At 38.9% G+C, this 18439-nt stretch overlaps 2 protein-coding genes across 7 annotated transcripts; both read right to left on the reverse strand.

The window, feature by feature from the left end:
* Positions 1 to 555: 555 nt before the first annotated feature.
* LOC148072007 (uncharacterized) lies at positions 556 to 14483 on the reverse strand. Of its 6 annotated transcripts, none has more exons than XM_087799437.1 (11): positions 14180 to 14483; positions 9948 to 10058; positions 9048 to 9104; positions 8836 to 8988; positions 8661 to 8774; positions 6769 to 8588; positions 2540 to 2603; positions 1857 to 1914; positions 1651 to 1797; positions 1476 to 1589; positions 556 to 1402 (listed from the first exon to the last, which is right to left on the reverse strand). In XM_087799437.1, exons 1-6 carry the CDS (start codon positions 14300 to 14302, stop codon positions 8541 to 8543), a joined length of 606 nt encoding a protein of 201 aa, XP_087655563.1. In that variant the 5' UTR covers positions 14303 to 14483; the 3' UTR covers positions 556 to 1402; positions 1476 to 1589; positions 1651 to 1797; positions 1857 to 1914; positions 2540 to 2603; positions 6769 to 8540. The 6 variants fall into 6 exon arrangements, with proteins under 6 accessions (XP_087655563.1, XP_087655564.1, XP_087655562.1 ...); XM_087799438.1 differs by having other exon boundaries at positions 1651 to 1732; positions 2540 to 2650; XM_087799436.1 differs by having other exon boundaries at positions 2540 to 2650.
* Positions 14484 to 15355: 872 nt separating this feature from the next.
* LOC148072008 (uncharacterized) lies at positions 15356 to 18327 on the reverse strand. Its single transcript, XM_087799442.1, has 7 exons — positions 18252 to 18327; positions 17987 to 18135; positions 17358 to 17468; positions 16458 to 16514; positions 16246 to 16398; positions 16071 to 16184; positions 15356 to 15998 (listed from the first exon to the last, which is right to left on the reverse strand). The coding sequence occupies exons 2-7, from the start codon at positions 18107 to 18109 to the stop codon at positions 15951 to 15953; spliced, it is 606 nt and encodes a 201-aa protein (XP_087655568.1). The 5' UTR covers positions 18110 to 18135; positions 18252 to 18327; the 3' UTR covers positions 15356 to 15950.
* Between the last annotated feature and the right edge of the window lie 112 nt (positions 18328 to 18439).

The following is an 18439-nucleotide window of genomic DNA, read 5'->3' on the forward strand; positions in this document are numbered from 1 at the left end:
TATTTAACCGCAGTGAAAATAGTTTGAATACAGATGACACGAATGTTTAAAGATGTAAATATTTATGGCTTAAATTCTTAATGTTTTATATAGATGATAATGTAAGGCAACTAGGGAAAAGATGAGATTGAATTTATTTAATTTGGAAATATTATTTCCTCAGGGGCCACGTTATAGACTGCGGATGTTGAGCGGCCATCAAACATAAAGGAACGTCAAGTGTAAAATTAGAAATAGAATCAAGCTAAAGTTATTTATTTAATGGAGGAGAATATTTACAAAAGAAATTAAGACATTAATTAATACAAATAATAAAAACGAAATACAGTTGATTGGGTCAGAGTCTGATCCAAACAAGTTTGGTGTGAAAACGGCTGAGTTTATTTACAGAATGGCTAAATTCAGCTATTTCTGTCTTTAAATAATAAAGTCAAAACAGTACAAACGAAAAGACTAAATTATGACTTTACGTGCTGTTAGGGGTTTTTGTGTTCCGATGAGCCGACCCCTCCCCAGCCTCGTACGTGGTGGTGGAATGAAGGACAGACACATTGATGAGTTTAAGAAAAATGCTCGTTTAGTGAATTATGCAAAAGTCAGAGACAAACTTACGTGAACACGGGCGCTAGCAAGCAGAGAGATCTATCGCAGACGTCTTCGAATGCCAGAACGCAAAGATCAGTCAAAATGGTGGATCTTTATAGTAGAATATTCAGGTTAACACCTCTAGTCAAATGTGAATGTAGGATTGGTCAGTGACTGTAAACATTGATTCTAAGATGGCCGTCGCACGTGATCGTAGTGGAAACTTACTGAAAGTTGTTGTCCTCTCCAGAGAATCGGTTCCCAGCGACTTACTGGACTGTTGTGTCTTTCAGTGTGAGTTCTCAAACAGGTTCACACAGACTTCTTGGAATCTGGGATTGTTTAATCTTTCTGTGTGTGTGAGGCTTTGTGACCTCGGCCTTGTGTTGCAGTCAGTGAATGCAATGCAAGAATAGGATTATTTAGTATGAATTAAATATGTAAGATTATCAGTTAATCAAGTGACTATTTGAAATGTGTGTTAAATCTAGATGATTGATTACAGTAAAGTTGTCATTTCCTTACAGTGCATTTAAAGATTGTGGTTAAGTTTTAAAAAGGAAAAACAAAATAATGCCGATCATCAACCTGAATGACAGTGTTTGATGGTTCAATTATCTTTCATAAATTATATATTCAGAGAAGCAAAGCAAAAGTTGATGTTTCAAAAAGTTAGTTCTACAGCACTTCAAGCAAATGGATACAACTTTGAAGCTTAATATTGAGTATATTAATTTTAGAATATATATAATGTTTTTCGGTCCAGTGGTCAGGTCGATGGTTGAGTTGGAGGTGCTTGGACCTGCTGGAAAATAACCTGTCAAAAGAAAGAAGGAAACAAAAGTTAAAATTATTGGATTTTTACCTTGTTTTTGAAAAACATGTTCGACCTGCGTGTGAGTAGATTTCAGAGCTAGACGAGCCACGTTGGACAGGAAGATCAGCAGCACCAACACGCACAACGAGTACAGGAACAAAACGCTCTCCAGGCAAGATAATTGACGCTACAACGAATGACAAAGTGGCGTAAAAATGAATCATCAGGCACTTTCTGCCGTTGTCTACCCTGTGTTTAAGGGTCCAGTACTCGTTTTTGTACAGCCCGTCGAGGAAACCCATGTGGGTACTCCCTGCGATGGTTTCGATCCTGTAGAAGGCAGAGACGATGATCCCAAGGATAGAAATGATATAAACAGCCAGACACACTGTTACCTGAAGCAAAGGAAAACAACCCTCAACTTCACACAACTTCAAAGGCACACTTGTCCTACCATCTTCTTCGACTGGGTTTGCTCCAGTGAAGATAGACAAGGCTCCACAGAGAATAAACTGAAAAAGGAAGAAAGTTAATTTAGACGAGGGGAAGAAGAGAGTGGAGTCAGGGTGGCATTAAAAGTAACAAAAGGTGCCTGACAACTGGGTTGGACCAGAGCGATTCAATAACAACACTAGGATTGTTTTTAGTGGCGGAAAAGCCAAAAGATCAAAGGAACAAAGATGATGCTTTTTCTTGCTAAAAGAAGATCATTTAAAAGAGAAGATGGAAAGGAAATAGTAAAGAGACAAAAAGAAAAAAGGCTATGTTTTTTTTATCAATTTAATAATTGTTTAAAAAATTTAATTTTATTCGTACCGAATATAGAACAATAAGGAAGAAATATAATTTAATTTTACTAACATAATTTAATGTCAGGTATTTAAAACTGTAATGGCGTTACTCACAAGGGCCAAATAAATACATTTAAAGTGAAGAAGGGAAGAAAATAGAAGAGAAAGAATTTGAACTGAATACAACAAAATAAGAAACAAATATAATTGGATTTTAGTAAGATAACTCACGAGGGCCACATAAATACAGGTCGAGGGCCACATGTTGGCCCCAGGCACAAGAAGGTGAAACAAGACTAATAAGTTGAGGAAGAGTAGATCAGAAAAGCTGAGGTTGAAAACTGACCTCAGATCCGAGCCAGAAGGGAACGTAAAGACGGTTCGGTCTGTCCCGGTTTTCGCCAAAGAAGCTGAAGCCCATCATCAGCTCTCCACAACCCAGCAGCAAAATAACAATCTGTAGAGAAAATACAGAAATTTAAGTTACATTTTGTTAGGGCCCACATGACAAACTGTGAGGCCGGACGCAATATTAACAAATCAGAACCAACAAAAGGCGGGTCCTTCCTTCATTACAGCACCAATTGTCTAACACTGTCGCTCGGGATTCTTCTCCGCTTGAGCCAAACTTAAATCTGGAGAGTTCTCGATTAACTTTACGGTAAATTCCCCAAGAAATTATTAATTAAATCTATATGACATATATATAAAATATAACATATGTGTGTGAAGAATGCTTTTGAGATATGAAATAACCAATAGCCAATTGAATGAGTTTCCCTTTTGGGTTTAAACCTCACACTGAAGGAGTCAGTGCCTCAACAACCATGAACCACATACGTCAGTGGTTGTTTTGTTGAGTGTTTCTTAGTATCTCGTTCCATATGAATTTTATCTTCTTTTTTATGGTCTACAATAAGCATCTTTCATACCTTGAAAAGAGCTTTAGAAAACGTATGTATTATGTTTTTTCAAAGTATTTCTTTAAATAAATAAAAGTCAGTGACAAATCAGAGACATTCCTACATGATCATACCTCATGAGGGCCACGTAAATAGAGTCAAATGGCCTCATGTGGCCGTGAACTTGGAGTAGAATTATATTGATTTAAAAGTTTCTTAAAAGGAAAAATAAAACTTGAATAACTTTTTTATCAGCAAAAGTAAAAATGAATAGTACAACCTTTTGTTAGCGGTCGCAAACATCACTCAGTGGGCCACATGCGGCCCTGGGGTCCCACAAACATATATGTATATATATATATATACACAGTTGAAACCAGAGGGTTACATACACTGTATAAAAAGACACATACATTATCTCCTACTGCAATGTTCCTCTGTATGGTCTGCCACTTATTCCTCACAAAAAGTTTGGGACCGGCAAATTTGTAATCCTGGCGCTGCATTTCCTGAAGTCTAAAGGGGATAGTTTTTAAGTAACTATGTTTTCCAGGCACCACTTGATGATGCTCGTCCCAGTAGGAGTGTATTGGGTGTGATGTACATGCGCAGTATCTTCATGGCTCTGCACCCTGGCATTAATGGGGCGTTCAATTGAGACATTAGCTGCGAGCTGAAGGGTCGCCTGAAGTTCGTTGTAACTGAGCCTCGATTAGACTGCCGGTCTATTGTGGTGGTTGGAACGGTAACACCCTCTTGTGCAGCAAGGAAAAGCTCTCTTAGAGCATCTTGGCGCCGGCAGAAGAAACTGCCTCACACTTTGGGGGTTCCCAGGATCCTGCTTTCAGCTGCAAAGTACCTTGCTGCCCTCCAGACCTGGGGGATTGTCTTAAACAGGCGAGTCAGGCTGCTGAACCGTCCTTCATCCACTAGGTTCCGGACAGCAGCACCGGCAGGTGGCCTCCGACACTCTTGATCTGGGGGCTCTTTCTTCACCTGGGCTCTTGAGAGTGAAGCAGTGAATGATTTCTTCTGCATCTTTCCAACACTCTCTCTGGCAGTTGCTGATACATCCTTTGCTCAGGAATTTTGGTCCTGGCTGCCATGATGAATCCAAAAATCTCTTGGACCAGCCCCACGAGTGATAATATCAGCGATGTTCCGTGGTCCAGGAATCCACCACAAATCCTGAACTTGCGTGCTGCTTTGGATTTCTCCAATCCTGTTGGCGAAAAAGGCCTGGAAGCCGTAGCTCTCATTTTGAATTGCACCAAGGACTGGTTGTCAACAAAGGGGTAACACTGTTTGACTTGAACTTGTCCATGTTGCTCAAAGTACCTTTTTTAAACGGGCCGCGAACATTGCTCCATGAAGCTCTGTCTTGACTGCTTCCCCTTTTTGGTCCAAGGGAGTCAGCTTAGCTTTGGACTCCACCAGCCTTACTGTAGAACCTTTGGTCACAGGCCGACCGCAGATACAGGACAGCACCATAAGCATTCTGGCTGCCATCAGAGAAGGTGATCGCATCAGGTTCAGCCTACCTGCCTGCTGGTGTCAGGGCTCGATGAAACTTGACCTCGCTCAGCTGAGCGTCTTCTTCAAAGAGGATAATGGCATCTTCTCTGAGCTTCCCGGTTAGCGCAAGGTCCCATGTGTCTTTGATGTTGCTACACTTGGGTTTGGCCTTCTGAAATGCTCTACGAACCGAAAATGGCTAAAAAGGTTTTTGGCCAAAATGGTGTCGTCAGACCAATCGGGTCGTACAGCCCAGAAACTTGGCCGAGTAACTCTTGTTACAGATCTTGGAGTAGCTGTCTGTTCCTGCTTTCCAGAAGACATCCCTGTTTTGACCAGAGAAGACCCACGGTTTCAACTCAAACCCTCTTCAGGATCTGCTCCACATTTTCTGTGATGACTTTAAGCGGTTCCAAGTTGTTATTAGAGGTCAAGGTCAGCTTCACAGTATTATTGTCTGCACAGATGAACATGGATAAATCAGACTTATGCAAGTCCACGATCCTCTTACTGAGGTCTTAGGCTGATTTCTTTTGACTTTCCCATGATATTTTCACAAAGAAGCAGTGAGGTTCAGGTGCGCCTTAAAATGCATCCACAGGTGTGACTCAAATCAACTCAAATGTTGTCAATAAACCTTTTAGAAGCTTCCAATGACATGACATCATCATCTGGTCTTTCCCAAATTCTTTAAAGCAGGGGTGCTCACACTTTTTTGGTTCGCGAGCTACTTTTATAATTGTAAGTTAAAAAGATCTACCTTCATCAAATTTGCTCAACGTAAGTAAGAACATACTTCACTCAGATGACTTGCACTGAATGAAGTGAATGGTGATCAGTCATGATGGAAGGATGTGGGGATTTAATCATCTTCATAGAAATGCTGACTTACAAAAATAACTAGATTCAAATAGTTCAGTCCGTGAGGAGCATATTTCCTCATAAGAAGATACTTTTCCTCTGAGAGTAACTTCCAAAGATGTCCATGAGACCTGGTCTTAAGTGTCAGCCTGTGTTAAATCTCATCCTCCACTGCAGACAAGTTCAGACTCGTATGTTCTAAGAATTGCATTGATTTCCTACTAAAAATGGTCATTCATTCGAACCCAAATAGTGCACAAAAATGTTCATGTATAAGAGTCTGTGCTTGACACGAATTCAAACCCTTTTCCTTTGTTTATCAAAATCAACAAAGAATTCAGACGGGTTCATCCCTTTCCATGCCTCCATTTCAATATGTCGATCATATTCAAATGACTTAAATTTCTCCATTTCTGTGATCATGAAAAAACAAAAACAAATGAAAACATGAATTCAAACTAACAGTTTATATTTGTTAATTTTAAACATGTCTGATATAAATCACACAAGTGGATTATTTAAAATTTAAAACATCTTCAGATGAAGTTTAACGAGAATAAAACTGTTAAACAGTAACTTCACATCATCATCGCTTTGTCTGATCGTCTCTGACGTCATTAGTATTTGTGTCTCAGCTGCACCTGTTTAACGTGTTTGTGTTTGAGCGTATTCTTATTATATTCAGGAGATAAAGGTTATTTACAAATAGTCATCATGTGAAGGTGTATTAATGCAAGTGTGTTTTAAGGACGCGATCACAAAAGGAAAACCAGCATTTGTTGCTTTCATTGGAACCTGCAGTTTGACTTTGATGGACCTGACGTCATGTTTCTGTGACTCTCGTAGAGAAGACCTGAAGCGATCAAACGCGCATTATTTTGTTCGATATATTATTTAAAAAAAACAAGCTTATAATTCTATATAGTTTTTCTGAATTGCGTAAAATGACTGTCGCACGTTTTGCTCTTTTTATTCTCGATTCATATGAACATTGCCGTGCGTTCAGTGGAAGAGGCGGGAGCTCTGATTGGCTGCTGTGCATGTCAATCAAATTGTCAACCAATCGGCGCAATAACCATTTGATTGACATGCACAGCAGCCAATCAGAGCTCTCTTTACTATTTTCTTATATCATATTTTATTAAATCACGCAATCTACTCGCAACAGCTTCATCGACGTATTGCCCACCATAAACTTATGACTTTCAAGAAAATAAAAAATAAAAATTGTCTAACGAATTATCTTTGTCATTATTCCGGCATTTAGCAAATACATATAATATATAAGAGACGTTACCCCGAGACTTCTGGGCTCATTCTGGACGAAGCGGTAAAGAGGTTTGCTGGACATGAGGACCGTGTGGTCGAGCTCCGGGGTCGGAATCTGCTCGTCTCTCTCCGTGGAGTCTTTCTCTTCCATCGTGGAGGAACAAACGCTGAGCTGTCCTGCAGGAGAACAACAACACACCAGATGTTCAGCAGCTTCAACCTTCCAGAACAGATCAGCTCAGACGCAGCAGAGAGAACGTAGTAGATCCATGATGACATTTAAAGCAAGAAAGTTGTGGGTGGGAAAAAAGGAAGTGGGGGAATTTGAGACACAAAATGTTACCCTCATGAAGGGGAGGGGCTCCTGGCAAACACAAACTTCTTTTCATTACAACTGAACTGGACCGACCCAGATCTGATGACATCAGGGTTCAAACATTCCAGTTACGAAACACTTTTGTTCTGCTATTGGATGATGAAGAAAATATATCTTATCATTGAACATCTTGTGTGGAAGACTCTTCTCCATCACTTCTGAAGCACAATGTACAAAACTAAAACATGGATTATTGGGCTCATGAAGCGTCACTTCAATGGCAATATTTTTAAAGCCCACTAGTTAGCAGTATTTCTATATTAATATGCCTTTGAAGGTATTTTTCAACAGAGCGATTAAAAAAATGTTGTATGTTTTATGAAGCACTATCACTTTGGCTAATTTACCCCAAATATTTCTGATTTAAATTCTTCCAAATCACCATACCATCAGCAAACATCATCGTCCATGGTGTCTTTCAAACCTCAGCCTTCAATATGAGCCGATGTAATTTAAATCAGTCAGTCCTAGAGGAACATGTCACCACTGCCTCACACGTGTTCTGCACTACCCTCACACACCTCTCATTTGATCCCAAAATCGTCATACTTACTACAATTTTAATTCAATTTTTTTTAAATCTCCTTCCATTTAATTTTTAATTTTATAGTCATTAGTCATTTATAGTCATTGGTTGAAGTGAAAGGCGATAAAAGATTGTTACCAGAGTAGTTTTTTCCGTCTGCAGGGATCGGTTTGGTTGTTTTTTTGAGAAGTTTACCTGAGCCCAGGTGTAACACACCTACTCCATCTCACACCCAAGCGGAAGTAGTCGTCAAGTGTAAAATTAGAATTAAGCAAAAATTATTTATTTAACTTTCATTTAATAAGAATCTGATACAAAGCACCTTTTTGTTTAAAAGTTGTTTATAGATTTTCCATTTTCAAGGGCTATAAATACATATAAAAATGACTTTTTCCAAAACAAATTAAGACATTATTAATTAATAACAATAATAAAACGAAATCAAATGGTTAGTTTCTACATGATGTTTGACCTCATGAGAGCCACATAAATACAGTCAATAGGCCAGAGTCTGATCTAGCAGGTGTAAAAACAACAATTGAATTTTTTTTTTTTCACGTTTGGTGTGAAAACACCTCAGTTTATTTACAGATGGACTAAACTCAGCTATTTTTGTGTTGAAATAATAAGTCAAATCAACTTTGACTTTACGAGAATTTAAAGATAGTGGTCAAGTTTTAAAATGAAAAATAACAATAATGCCGATAATAAACCTGAATGACAAAATATATCATTTATGACAGAGAATTAAACCATCACACACTAACAGAGAAGCAAAGTAAACGTTGATATTTCAAGAAGTTAGTTCTACAGCAGTTCAAGCAAATGGATAAAACTTTGAAGCTTAATATTGAGTATATTCATTTTATAATATATATAATGTTTTTCTGTCCAGTGGTCAGGTCGATGGTTGAGTTGGAGGTGCTTGGACCTGCCGGAAAATAACCTGTCAAAAGAAAGAAGGAAACAAAAGTTAAAATTATTGGATTTTTACCTGGTTTTGAAAAACATGTTCGACCTGCGTGTGAGTAGATTTCAGAGCTAGACGAGCCACGTTGGACAGGAAGATCAGCAGCACCAACACGCACAGCGAGAACAGGAACAAAACGCTCTCCAGGCAAGATAATTGACGCTACAACGAATGACAAAGTGGCGTAAAAACGAATCATCAGGCACTTTCTGCCGTTGTCTACCGCGTGTTTAAGGGTCCAGGTCCAGTACTCGTCTTCGTACGGCCCGTCGAGGAAACCCATGTGGGAATTCCCTGCGATGATTTCGATCCTGTAGAAGGCAGAGACGATGATCCCAAGGATAGAAATGATATAAACAGCCAGACACACTGTTACCTGAAGCAAAGGAAAACAACCCTCAACTTCACACAACTTCAAAGGCACACTTGTCCTACCATCTTCTTGGACGGGTTTGCTCCAGTGAAGATAGACAAGGCTCCGCAGAGAATAAACTGAAAAAGGAAGAAAGTTAATTTAGACGAGGGGAAGAAGAGAGTGGAGTCAGGGTGGCATTAAAAGTAACAAAAGGTGCCTGACAACTGGGTTGGACCAGAGCGATTCAATAACAACACTAGGATTGTTTTTAGTGGCGGAAAAGCCAAAAGATCAAAGGAACAAAGAAAAAAAGAAATCATAATAGGATGAGAAGATTCCAAGAAAATGAAAAGGTAAAGTAATCAAAGATATTTCAAAGAATGTGTATTTGATTATATAATATTTCAGTTCATACACATTTTTATTTAAAGATCAAAGGTGTGAACACTTAGCTTAAAATGTTAAAAAATGATGCTTTTTCTTGCTAAAAGAAGATCATTTAAAATAGAAGATGGAAAGGAAATAGTAAAGAGACAAAAAGAAAAAAGGCTATGTTTTTTATCAATTAAATAATTGTTTAAAAAATGTAATTTTATTCGTACCGAATAAAGAAAAATAAGGAAGATTTATAATTTAATTTTACTAACATAATTTAATGTCAGGTATTTAAAACTTTAATGGTGTTACTCACGAGGGCCAAATAAATACATTTAAAGTGAAGAAGGGAAGAAAATAGAAGAGAAATTAAAAGAGAAGATATAAGGTTATGACCTCTATCAAAGAAAGTGTAAAATTGTATTTTAATTTGAACTGAATACAACAAAATAAGAAACAAATATAATTGGATTTTAGTAAGATAACTCACGAGGGCCACATAAATACAGGTCGAGGGCCACATGTTGGCCCCAGGCACAAGAAGGTGAAACAAGACTAATAAGTTGAGAAAGAGTAGATCAGAAAAGCTGAGGTTGAAAACTGACCTCAGATCCGAGCCAGAAGGGAACGTAAAGACGGTTCGGTCTGTCCAGGTTTCCGCCAAAGAAGCTGAAGCCCATCATCAGCTCTCCACAACCCAGCAGCAAAATAACAATCTGTAGAGAAAATACAGAAATTTAAGTTACATTTTGTTAGGGCCCACATGACAAACTGTGAGGCCGGACGCAATATTAACAAATCAGAACCAACAAAAGGCGGGTCCTTCCTTCATTACAGCACCAATTGTCTAACACTGTCGCTCGGGATTCTTCTCCGCTTGAGCCAAACTTAAATCTGGAGAGTTCTCGATTAACTTTACGGTAAATTCCCCAAGAAATTATTAATTAAATCTATATGACATATATATAAAATATAACATATGTGTGTGAAGAATGCTTTTGAGATATGAAATAACCAATAGCCAATTGAATGAGTTTCCCTTTTGGGTTTAAACCTCACACTGAAGGAGTCAGTGCCTCAACAACCATGAACCACATACGTCAGTGGTTGTTTTGTTGAGTGTTTCTTAGTATCTCGTTCCATATGAATTTTATCTTCTTTTTTATGGTCTACAATAAGCATCTTTCATACCTTGAAAAGAGCTTTAGAAAACGTATGTATTATGTTTTTTCAAAGTATTTCTTTAAATAAATAAAAGTCAGTGACAAATCAGAGACATTCCTACATGATCATACCTCATGAGGGCCACGTAAATAGAGTCAAATGGCCTCATGTGGCCGCGAACTTGGAGTAGAATTATATTGATTTAAAAGTTTCTTAAAAGGAAAAATAAAACTTGAATAACTTTTTTATCAGCAAAAGTAAAAATGAATAGTACAACCTTTTGTTAGCGGTCGCAAACATCACTCAGTGGGCCACATGCGGCCCTGGGGTCCCACAAACATATATGTATATATATATATATATACACAGTTGAAACCAGAGGGTTACATACACTGTATAAAAAGACACATACATTATCTCCTACTGCAATGTTCCTCTGTATGGTCTGCCACTTATTCCTCACAAAAAGTTTGGGACCGGCAAATTTGTAATCCTGGCGCTGCATTTCCTGAAGTCTAAAGGTGATAGTTTTTAAGGTACTATGTTTTCCAGGTACCACTTGATGATGCTCGTCCCAGTAGGAGTGTATTGGGTGTGATGTACATGCGCAGTATCTTCATGGCTCTGCACCCTGGCATTAATGGGGCGTTCAATTGAGAGATTAGCTGCGAGCTGAAGGGTCGCCTGAAGTTCGTTGTAACTGAGCCTCGATTAGACTGCCGGTCTATTGTGGTGGTTGGAACGGTAACACCCTCTTGTGCAGCAAGGAAAAGGTCTCTTAGAGCATCTTGGCGCCGGCAGAAGAAACTGCCTCACACTTTGGGGGTTCCCAGGATCCTGCTTTCAGCTGCAAAGTACCTTGCTGCCCTCCAGACCTGGGGGATTGTCTTAAACAGGCGAGTCAGGCTGCTGAACCGTCCTTCATCCACTAGGTTCCGGACAGCAGCACCGGCAGGTGGCCTCCGACACTCTTGATCTGGGGGCTCTTTCTTCACCTGGGCTCTTGAGAGTGAAGCAGTGAATGATTTCTTCTGCATCTTTCCAACACTCTCTCTGGCAGTTGCTGATACATCCTTTGCTCAGGAATTTTGGTCCTGGCTGCCATGATGAATCCAAAAATCTCTTGGACCAGCCCCACGAGTGATAATATCAGCGATGTTCCGTGGTCCAGGAATCCACCACAAATCCTGAACTTGCGTGCTGCTTTGGATTTCTCCAATCCTGTTGGCGAAAAAGGTCTGGAAGCCGTAGCTCTCACGTTGATTTGCACCAAGGACTGGTTGTCAACAAAGTGGTACCACTGTTTGACTTGAACTCGTCCATGTTGCTCAAAGTACCTTTTTTAAACGGGCCGCGAACATTGCTCCATGAAGCTCTGTCTTGACTGCTTCCCCTTTTTGGTCGAAGGGAGTCAGCTGAGCTTTGGACTCCACCAGCCTTACTGTAGAACCTTTGGTCACAGGCCGACCGCAGATACAGGACAGCACCATAAGCATTCTGGCTGCCATCAGAGAAGGTGATCGCATCAGGTTCAGCCTGCCTGCCTGCTGGTGTCAGGGCTCGATGAAACTTGACCTCGCTCAGCTGAGCGTCTTCTTCAAAGAGGATAATGGCATCTTCTCTGAGCTTCCCGGTTAGCGCAAGGTCCCATGTGTCTTTGATGTTGCTACACTTGGGTTTGGCCTTCTGAAATGCTCTACGAACCGAAAATGGCTAAAAAGGTTTTTGGCCAAAATGGTGTCGTCAGACCAATCGGGTCGTACAGCCCAGAAACTTGGCCGAGTAACTCTTGTTACAGTCCTTGGAGTAGCCGTCTGTTCCTGCTTTCCAGAAGACATCCCTGTTTTGACCAGAGAAGACCCACGGTTTCAACTCAAACCCTCTTCAGGATCTGCTCCACATTTTCTGTGATGACTTTAAGCGGTTCCAAGTTGTTATTAGAGGTCAAGGTCAGCTTCACAGTATTATTGTCTGCACAGATGAACGTGGATAAACCAGACTTATGCAAGTCCACGATCCTCTTCCTGAGGTCTTAGGCTGATTTCTTTTGACTTTCCCATGATATTTTCACAAAGAAGCAGTGAGGTTCAGGTGCGCCTTAAAATGCATCCACAGGTGTGACTGAAATCAACTCAAATGTTGTCAATAAACCTTTTAGAAGCTTCCAATGACATGACATCATCATCTGGTCTTTCCCAAATTCTTTAAAGCAGGGGTGCTCACACTTTTTTGGTTCACGAGCTACTTTTATAATTGTAAGTTAAAAAGAACTACCTTCATCAAATTTGCTCAACGTAAGTAAGAACATACTTCACTCAGATGACTTGCACTGAATGAAGTGAATGGTGATCAGTCATGATGGAAGGATGTGGGGATTTAATCATCTTCATAGAAATGCTGACTTACAAAAATAACTAGATTCAAATAGTTCAGTCCGTGAGGAGCATATTTCCTCATAAGAAGATACTTTTCCTCTGAGAGTAACTTCCAAAGATGTCCATGAGACCTGGTCTTAAGTGTCAGCCTGTGTTAAATCTCATCCTCCACTGCAGACAAGTTCAGACTCGTATGTTCTAAGAATTGCATTGATTTCCTACTAAAAATGGTCATTCATTCGAACCCAAATAGTGCACAAAAAATGTTCATGTATAAGAGTCTGTGCTTGACACGAATTCAAACCCTTTTCCTTTGTTTATCAAAATCAACAAAGAATTCAGACGGGTTCATCCCTTTCCATGCCTCCATTTCAATATGTCGATCATATTCAAATGACTTAAATTTCTCCATTTCTGTGATCATGAAAAAACAAAAACAAATGAAAACATGAATTCAAACTAACAGTTTATATTTGTTAATTTTAAACATGTCTGACATAAATCACACAAGTGGATTATTTAAAATTTAAAACATCTTCAGATGAAGTTTAACGAGAATAAAACTGTTAAACAGTAACTTCACATCATCATCGCTTTGTCTGATCGTCTCTGACGTCATTAGTATTTGTGTCTCAGCTGCACCTGTTTAACGTGTTTGTGTTTGAGCGTATTCTTATTATATTCAGGAGATAAAGGTTATTTACAAATAGTCATCATGTGAAGGTGTATTAATGCAAGTGTGTTTTAAGGACGCGATCACAAAAGGAAAACCAGCATTTGTTGCTTTCATTGGAACCTGCAGTTTGACTTTGATGGACCTGACGTCATGTTTCTGTGACTCTCGTAGAGAAGACCTGAAGCGATCAAACGCGCATTATTTTGTTCGATATATTATTTAAAAAAAACAAGCTTATAATTCTATATAGTTTTTCTGAATTGCGTAAAATGACTGTCGCACGTTTTGCTCTTTTTATTCTCGATTCATATGAACATTGCCGTGCGTTCAGTGGAAGAGGCGGGACCTCTGATTGGCTGCTGTGCATGTCAATCAAATTGTCAACCAATCGGCGCAATAACCATTTGATTGACATGCACAGCAGCCAATCAGAGCTCTCTTTACTATTTTCTTATATCATATTTTATTAAATCACGCAATCTACTCGCAACAGCTTCATCGACGTATTGCCCACCATAAATTTATGACTTTCAAGAAAATAAAAAATAAAAATTGTCTAACGAATTATCTTTGTCATTATTCCGGCATTTAGCAAATACATATAATATATAAGAGACGTTACCCCGAGACTTCTGGGCTCATTCTGGACGAAGCGGTAAAGAGGTTTGCTGGACATTAGGACCGTGTGGTCGAGCTCCGGGGTCGGAATCTGCTCGTCTCTCTCCGTGGAGTCTTTCTCTTCCATCGTGGAGGAACAAACGCTGAGCTGTCCTGCAGGAGAACAACAACACACCAGATGTTCAGCAGCTTCAACCTTCCAGAACAGATCAGCTCAGACGCAGCAGAGAGAACGTAGTAGATCCATGATGACATTTAAACCAAGAAAGTTGTGGGTGGGAAAAAAGGAAGTGAGGGAATTTGAGACACAAAATGTTACCCTCATGAAGGGGAGGGGCTCCTGGCAAACACAAACTTCTTTTCATTACAACTGAACTGGACTGACCCAGATCTGATGACATCAGGGTTCAAACATTCCAGTTACGAAACACTTTTGTTCTGCTATTGGATGATGAAGAAAATATATGTTATCATTGAACATCTTGTGTGGAAGACTCTTCTCCATCACTTCTGAAGCACAATGTACAAAACTAAAACATGGATTATTGGGCTCATGAAGCGTCACTTCAATGGCAATATTTTTAAAGCCCACTAGTTAGCAGTATTTCTATATTAATATGCCTTTGAAGGTATTTTTCAACAGAGCGATTAAAAAAATGTTGTATGTTTTATGAAGCACTATCACTTTGGCTAATTTACCCCAAATATTTCTGATTTAAATTCTTCCAAATCACCATACCATCAGCAAACATCATCGTCCATGGTGTCTTTCAAACCTCAGCCTTCAATATGAGCCGATGTAATTTAAATCGGTCAGTCCTAGAGGAACATGTCACCACTGCCTCACACGTGTTCTGCACTAACCTCACACACCTCTCATTTGATCCCAAAATCGTCATACTTACTACAATTTTATTCAATTTTTTTTAAATCTCCTTCCATTTAATTTTTAATTTTATAGTCATTAGTCATTTATAGTCATTGGTTGAAGTGAAAGGCGATAAAAGATTGTTACCAGAGTAGTTTTTTCCGTCTGCAGGGATCGGTTTGGTTGTTTTTTTGAGAAGTTTACCTGAGCCCAGGTGTAACACACCTACTCCATCTCACACCCAAGCGGAAGTAGTCGTCAAGTGTAAAATTAGAATTAAGCAAAAATTATTTATTTAACTTTCATTTAATAAGAATCTGATACAAAGCACCTTTTTGTTTAAAAGTTGTTTATAGATTTTCCATTTTCAAGGGCTATAAATACATATAAAAATGACTTTTTCCAAAACAAATTAAGACATTATTAATTAATAACAATAATAAAACGAAATCAAATGGTTAGTTTCTACATGATGTTTGACCTCATGAGAGCCACATAAATACAGTCAATAGGCCAGAGTCTGATCTAGCAGGTGTAAAAACAACAATTGAATTTTTTTTTTTTCACGTTTGGTGTGAAAACACCTCAGTTTATTTACAGATGGACTAAACTCAGCTATTTTTGTGTTGAAATAATAAGTCAAATCAACTTTGACTTTACGAGAATTTAAAGATAGTGGTCAAGTTTTAAAATGAAAACTAACAATAATGCCGATAATAAACCTGAATGACAAAATATATCATTTATGACAGAGAATTGAACCATCACACACTAACAGAGAAGCAAAGTAAACGTTGATATTTCAAGAAGTTAGTTCTACAGCAGTTCAAGCAAATGGATAAAACTTTGAAGCTTAATATTGAGTATATTCATTTTATAATATATATAATGTTTTTCTGTCCAGTGGTCAGGTCGATGGTTGAGTTGGAGGTGCTTGGACCTTCCGGAAAATAACCTGTCAAAAGAAAGAAGGAAACAAAAGTTAAAATTATTGGATTTTTACCTGGTTTTGAAAAACATGTTCGACCTGCGTGTGAGTAGATTTCAGAGCTAGACGAGCCACGTTGGACAGGAAGATCAGCAGCACCGACACGCACAGCGAGAACAGGAACAAAACGCTCTCCAGGCAAGATAATTGACGCTACAACGAATGACAAAGTGGCGTAAAAACGAATCATCAGGCACTTTCTGCCGTTGTCTACCGCGTGTTTAAGGGTCCAGGTCCAGTACTCGTCTTCGTACGGCCCGTCGAGGAAACCCATGTGGGAATTCCCTGCGATGATTTCGATCCTGTAGAAGGCAGAGACGATGATCCCAAGGATAGAAATGATATAAACAGCCAGACACACTGTTACCTGAAGCAAAGGAAAACAACCCTCAACTTCACACAACTTCAAAGGCACACTTGTCCTACCATCTTCTTGGACGGGTTTGCTCCAGTGAAGATAGACAAGGCTCCGCAGAGAATAAACTGAAAAAGGAAGAAAGTTAATTTAGACGAGGGGAAGAAGAGAGTGGAGTCAGGGTGGCATTAAAAGTAACAAAAGGTGCCTGACAACTGGGTTGGACCAGAGCGATTCAATAACAACACTAGGATTGTTTTTAGTGGCGGAAAAGCCAAAAGATCAAAGGAACAAAGAAAAAAAGAAATCATAATAGGATGAGAAGATTCCAAGAAAATGAAAAGGTAAAGTAATCAAAGATATTTCAAAGAATGTGTATTTGATTATATAATATTTCAGTTCATACACATTTTTATTTAAAGATCAAAGGTGTGAACACTTAGCTTAAAATGTTAAAAAATGATGCTTTTTCTTGCTAAAAGAAGATCATTTAAAATAGAAGATGGAAAGGAAATAGTAAAGAGACAAAAAGAAAAAAGGCTATGTTTTTTATCAATTAAATAATTGTTTAAAAAATGTAATTTTATTCGTACCGAATAAAGAAAAATAAGGAAGATTTATAATTTAATTTTACTAACATAATTTAATGTCAGGTATTTAAAACTTTAATGGTGTTACTCACGAGGGCCAAATAAATACATTTAAAGTGAAGAAGGGAAGAAAATAGAAGAGAAATTAAAAGAGAAGATATAAGGTTATGACCTCTATCAAAGAAAGTGTAAAATTGTATTTTAATTTGAACTGAATACAACAAAATAAGAAACAAATATAATTGGATTTTAGTAAGATAACTCACGAGGGCCACATAAATACAGGTCGAGGGCCACATGTTGGCCCCAGGCACAAGAAGGTGAAACAAGACTAATAAGTTGAGAAAGAGTAGATCAGAAAAGCTGAGGTTGAAAACTGACCTCAGATCCGAGCCAGAAGGGAACGTAAAGACGGTTCGGTCTGTCCAGGTTTCCGCCAAAGAAGCTGAAGCCCATCATCAGCTCTCCACAACCCAGCAGCAAAATAACAATCTGTAGAGAAAATACAGAAATTTAAGTTACATTTTGTCAGGGCCCACATGACACACTGTGAGGCCGGACGCAATATTAACCAATCAGAACCAAACAAAAGGCGGGTCCTTCCTTCATTACAGCACCAATTGTCTAACGCTGTCGCTCGGGATTCTTCTCCGCTTGAGCCAAACTTAAATCTGGAGAGTTCTCAATAAACTTTACGGTAAATTCCCCAAGAAATTATTAATTCAATCTATATGACATATATATAACATATAACACATGTGTGTGAAGAATGCTTTTGAGATATGAAATAACCAATAGCCAATTGAATAAGTTTCCCTTTTGGGTTTAAACCTCACACTGAAGGAGTCAGTGCCTCAACAACCATGAACCACATACGTCAGTGGTTGTTGTTTTGTTGAGTGTTTCTTAGTATCTTGTTCCATATGAATTTTATCTTCTTTTTTATGGTCAATTATCTTTGTCATTATTCTGGCATTTAGCAAATACATATAATATATAAGAGACGTTACCCCGAGACTTCTGGGCTCATTCTGGACGAAGCGGTAAAGAGGTTTGCTGGACATTAGGACCGTGTGGTCGAGCTCCGGGGTCGGAATCTGCTCGTCTCTCTCCGTGGAGTCTTTCTCTTCCATCGTGGATGAACAAACGCTGAGCTGTCCTGCAGGAGAACAACAACACACCAGATGTTCAGCAGCTTCAACCTTCCAGAACAGATCAGCTCAGACGCAGCAGAGAGAACGTAGTAGATCCATGAAGACATTTAAAGTATCTCACCTCGCGTGGAGAAGCTTATCAGTCAACAGGGAAAGTTGTGGGTGGGAAAAAAGGAAGTGGGGGAATTTGAGACACAAAATGTTACCCTCATGAAGGGGAGGGGCTCCTGGCAAACACAAACGTCTTTTCATTACAACTGAACTGGACCGACCCAGATCTGATGACATCAGGGTTCAAACATTCCAGTT

Source organism: Callionymus lyra, chromosome 9 (genome assembly GCF_982586985.1).
Source record: "Callionymus lyra chromosome 9, fCalLyr1.hap1.1, whole genome shotgun sequence".
In the NCBI taxonomy this organism is placed as follows: Eukaryota; Metazoa; Chordata; class Actinopteri; order Syngnathiformes; family Callionymidae; genus Callionymus; species Callionymus lyra.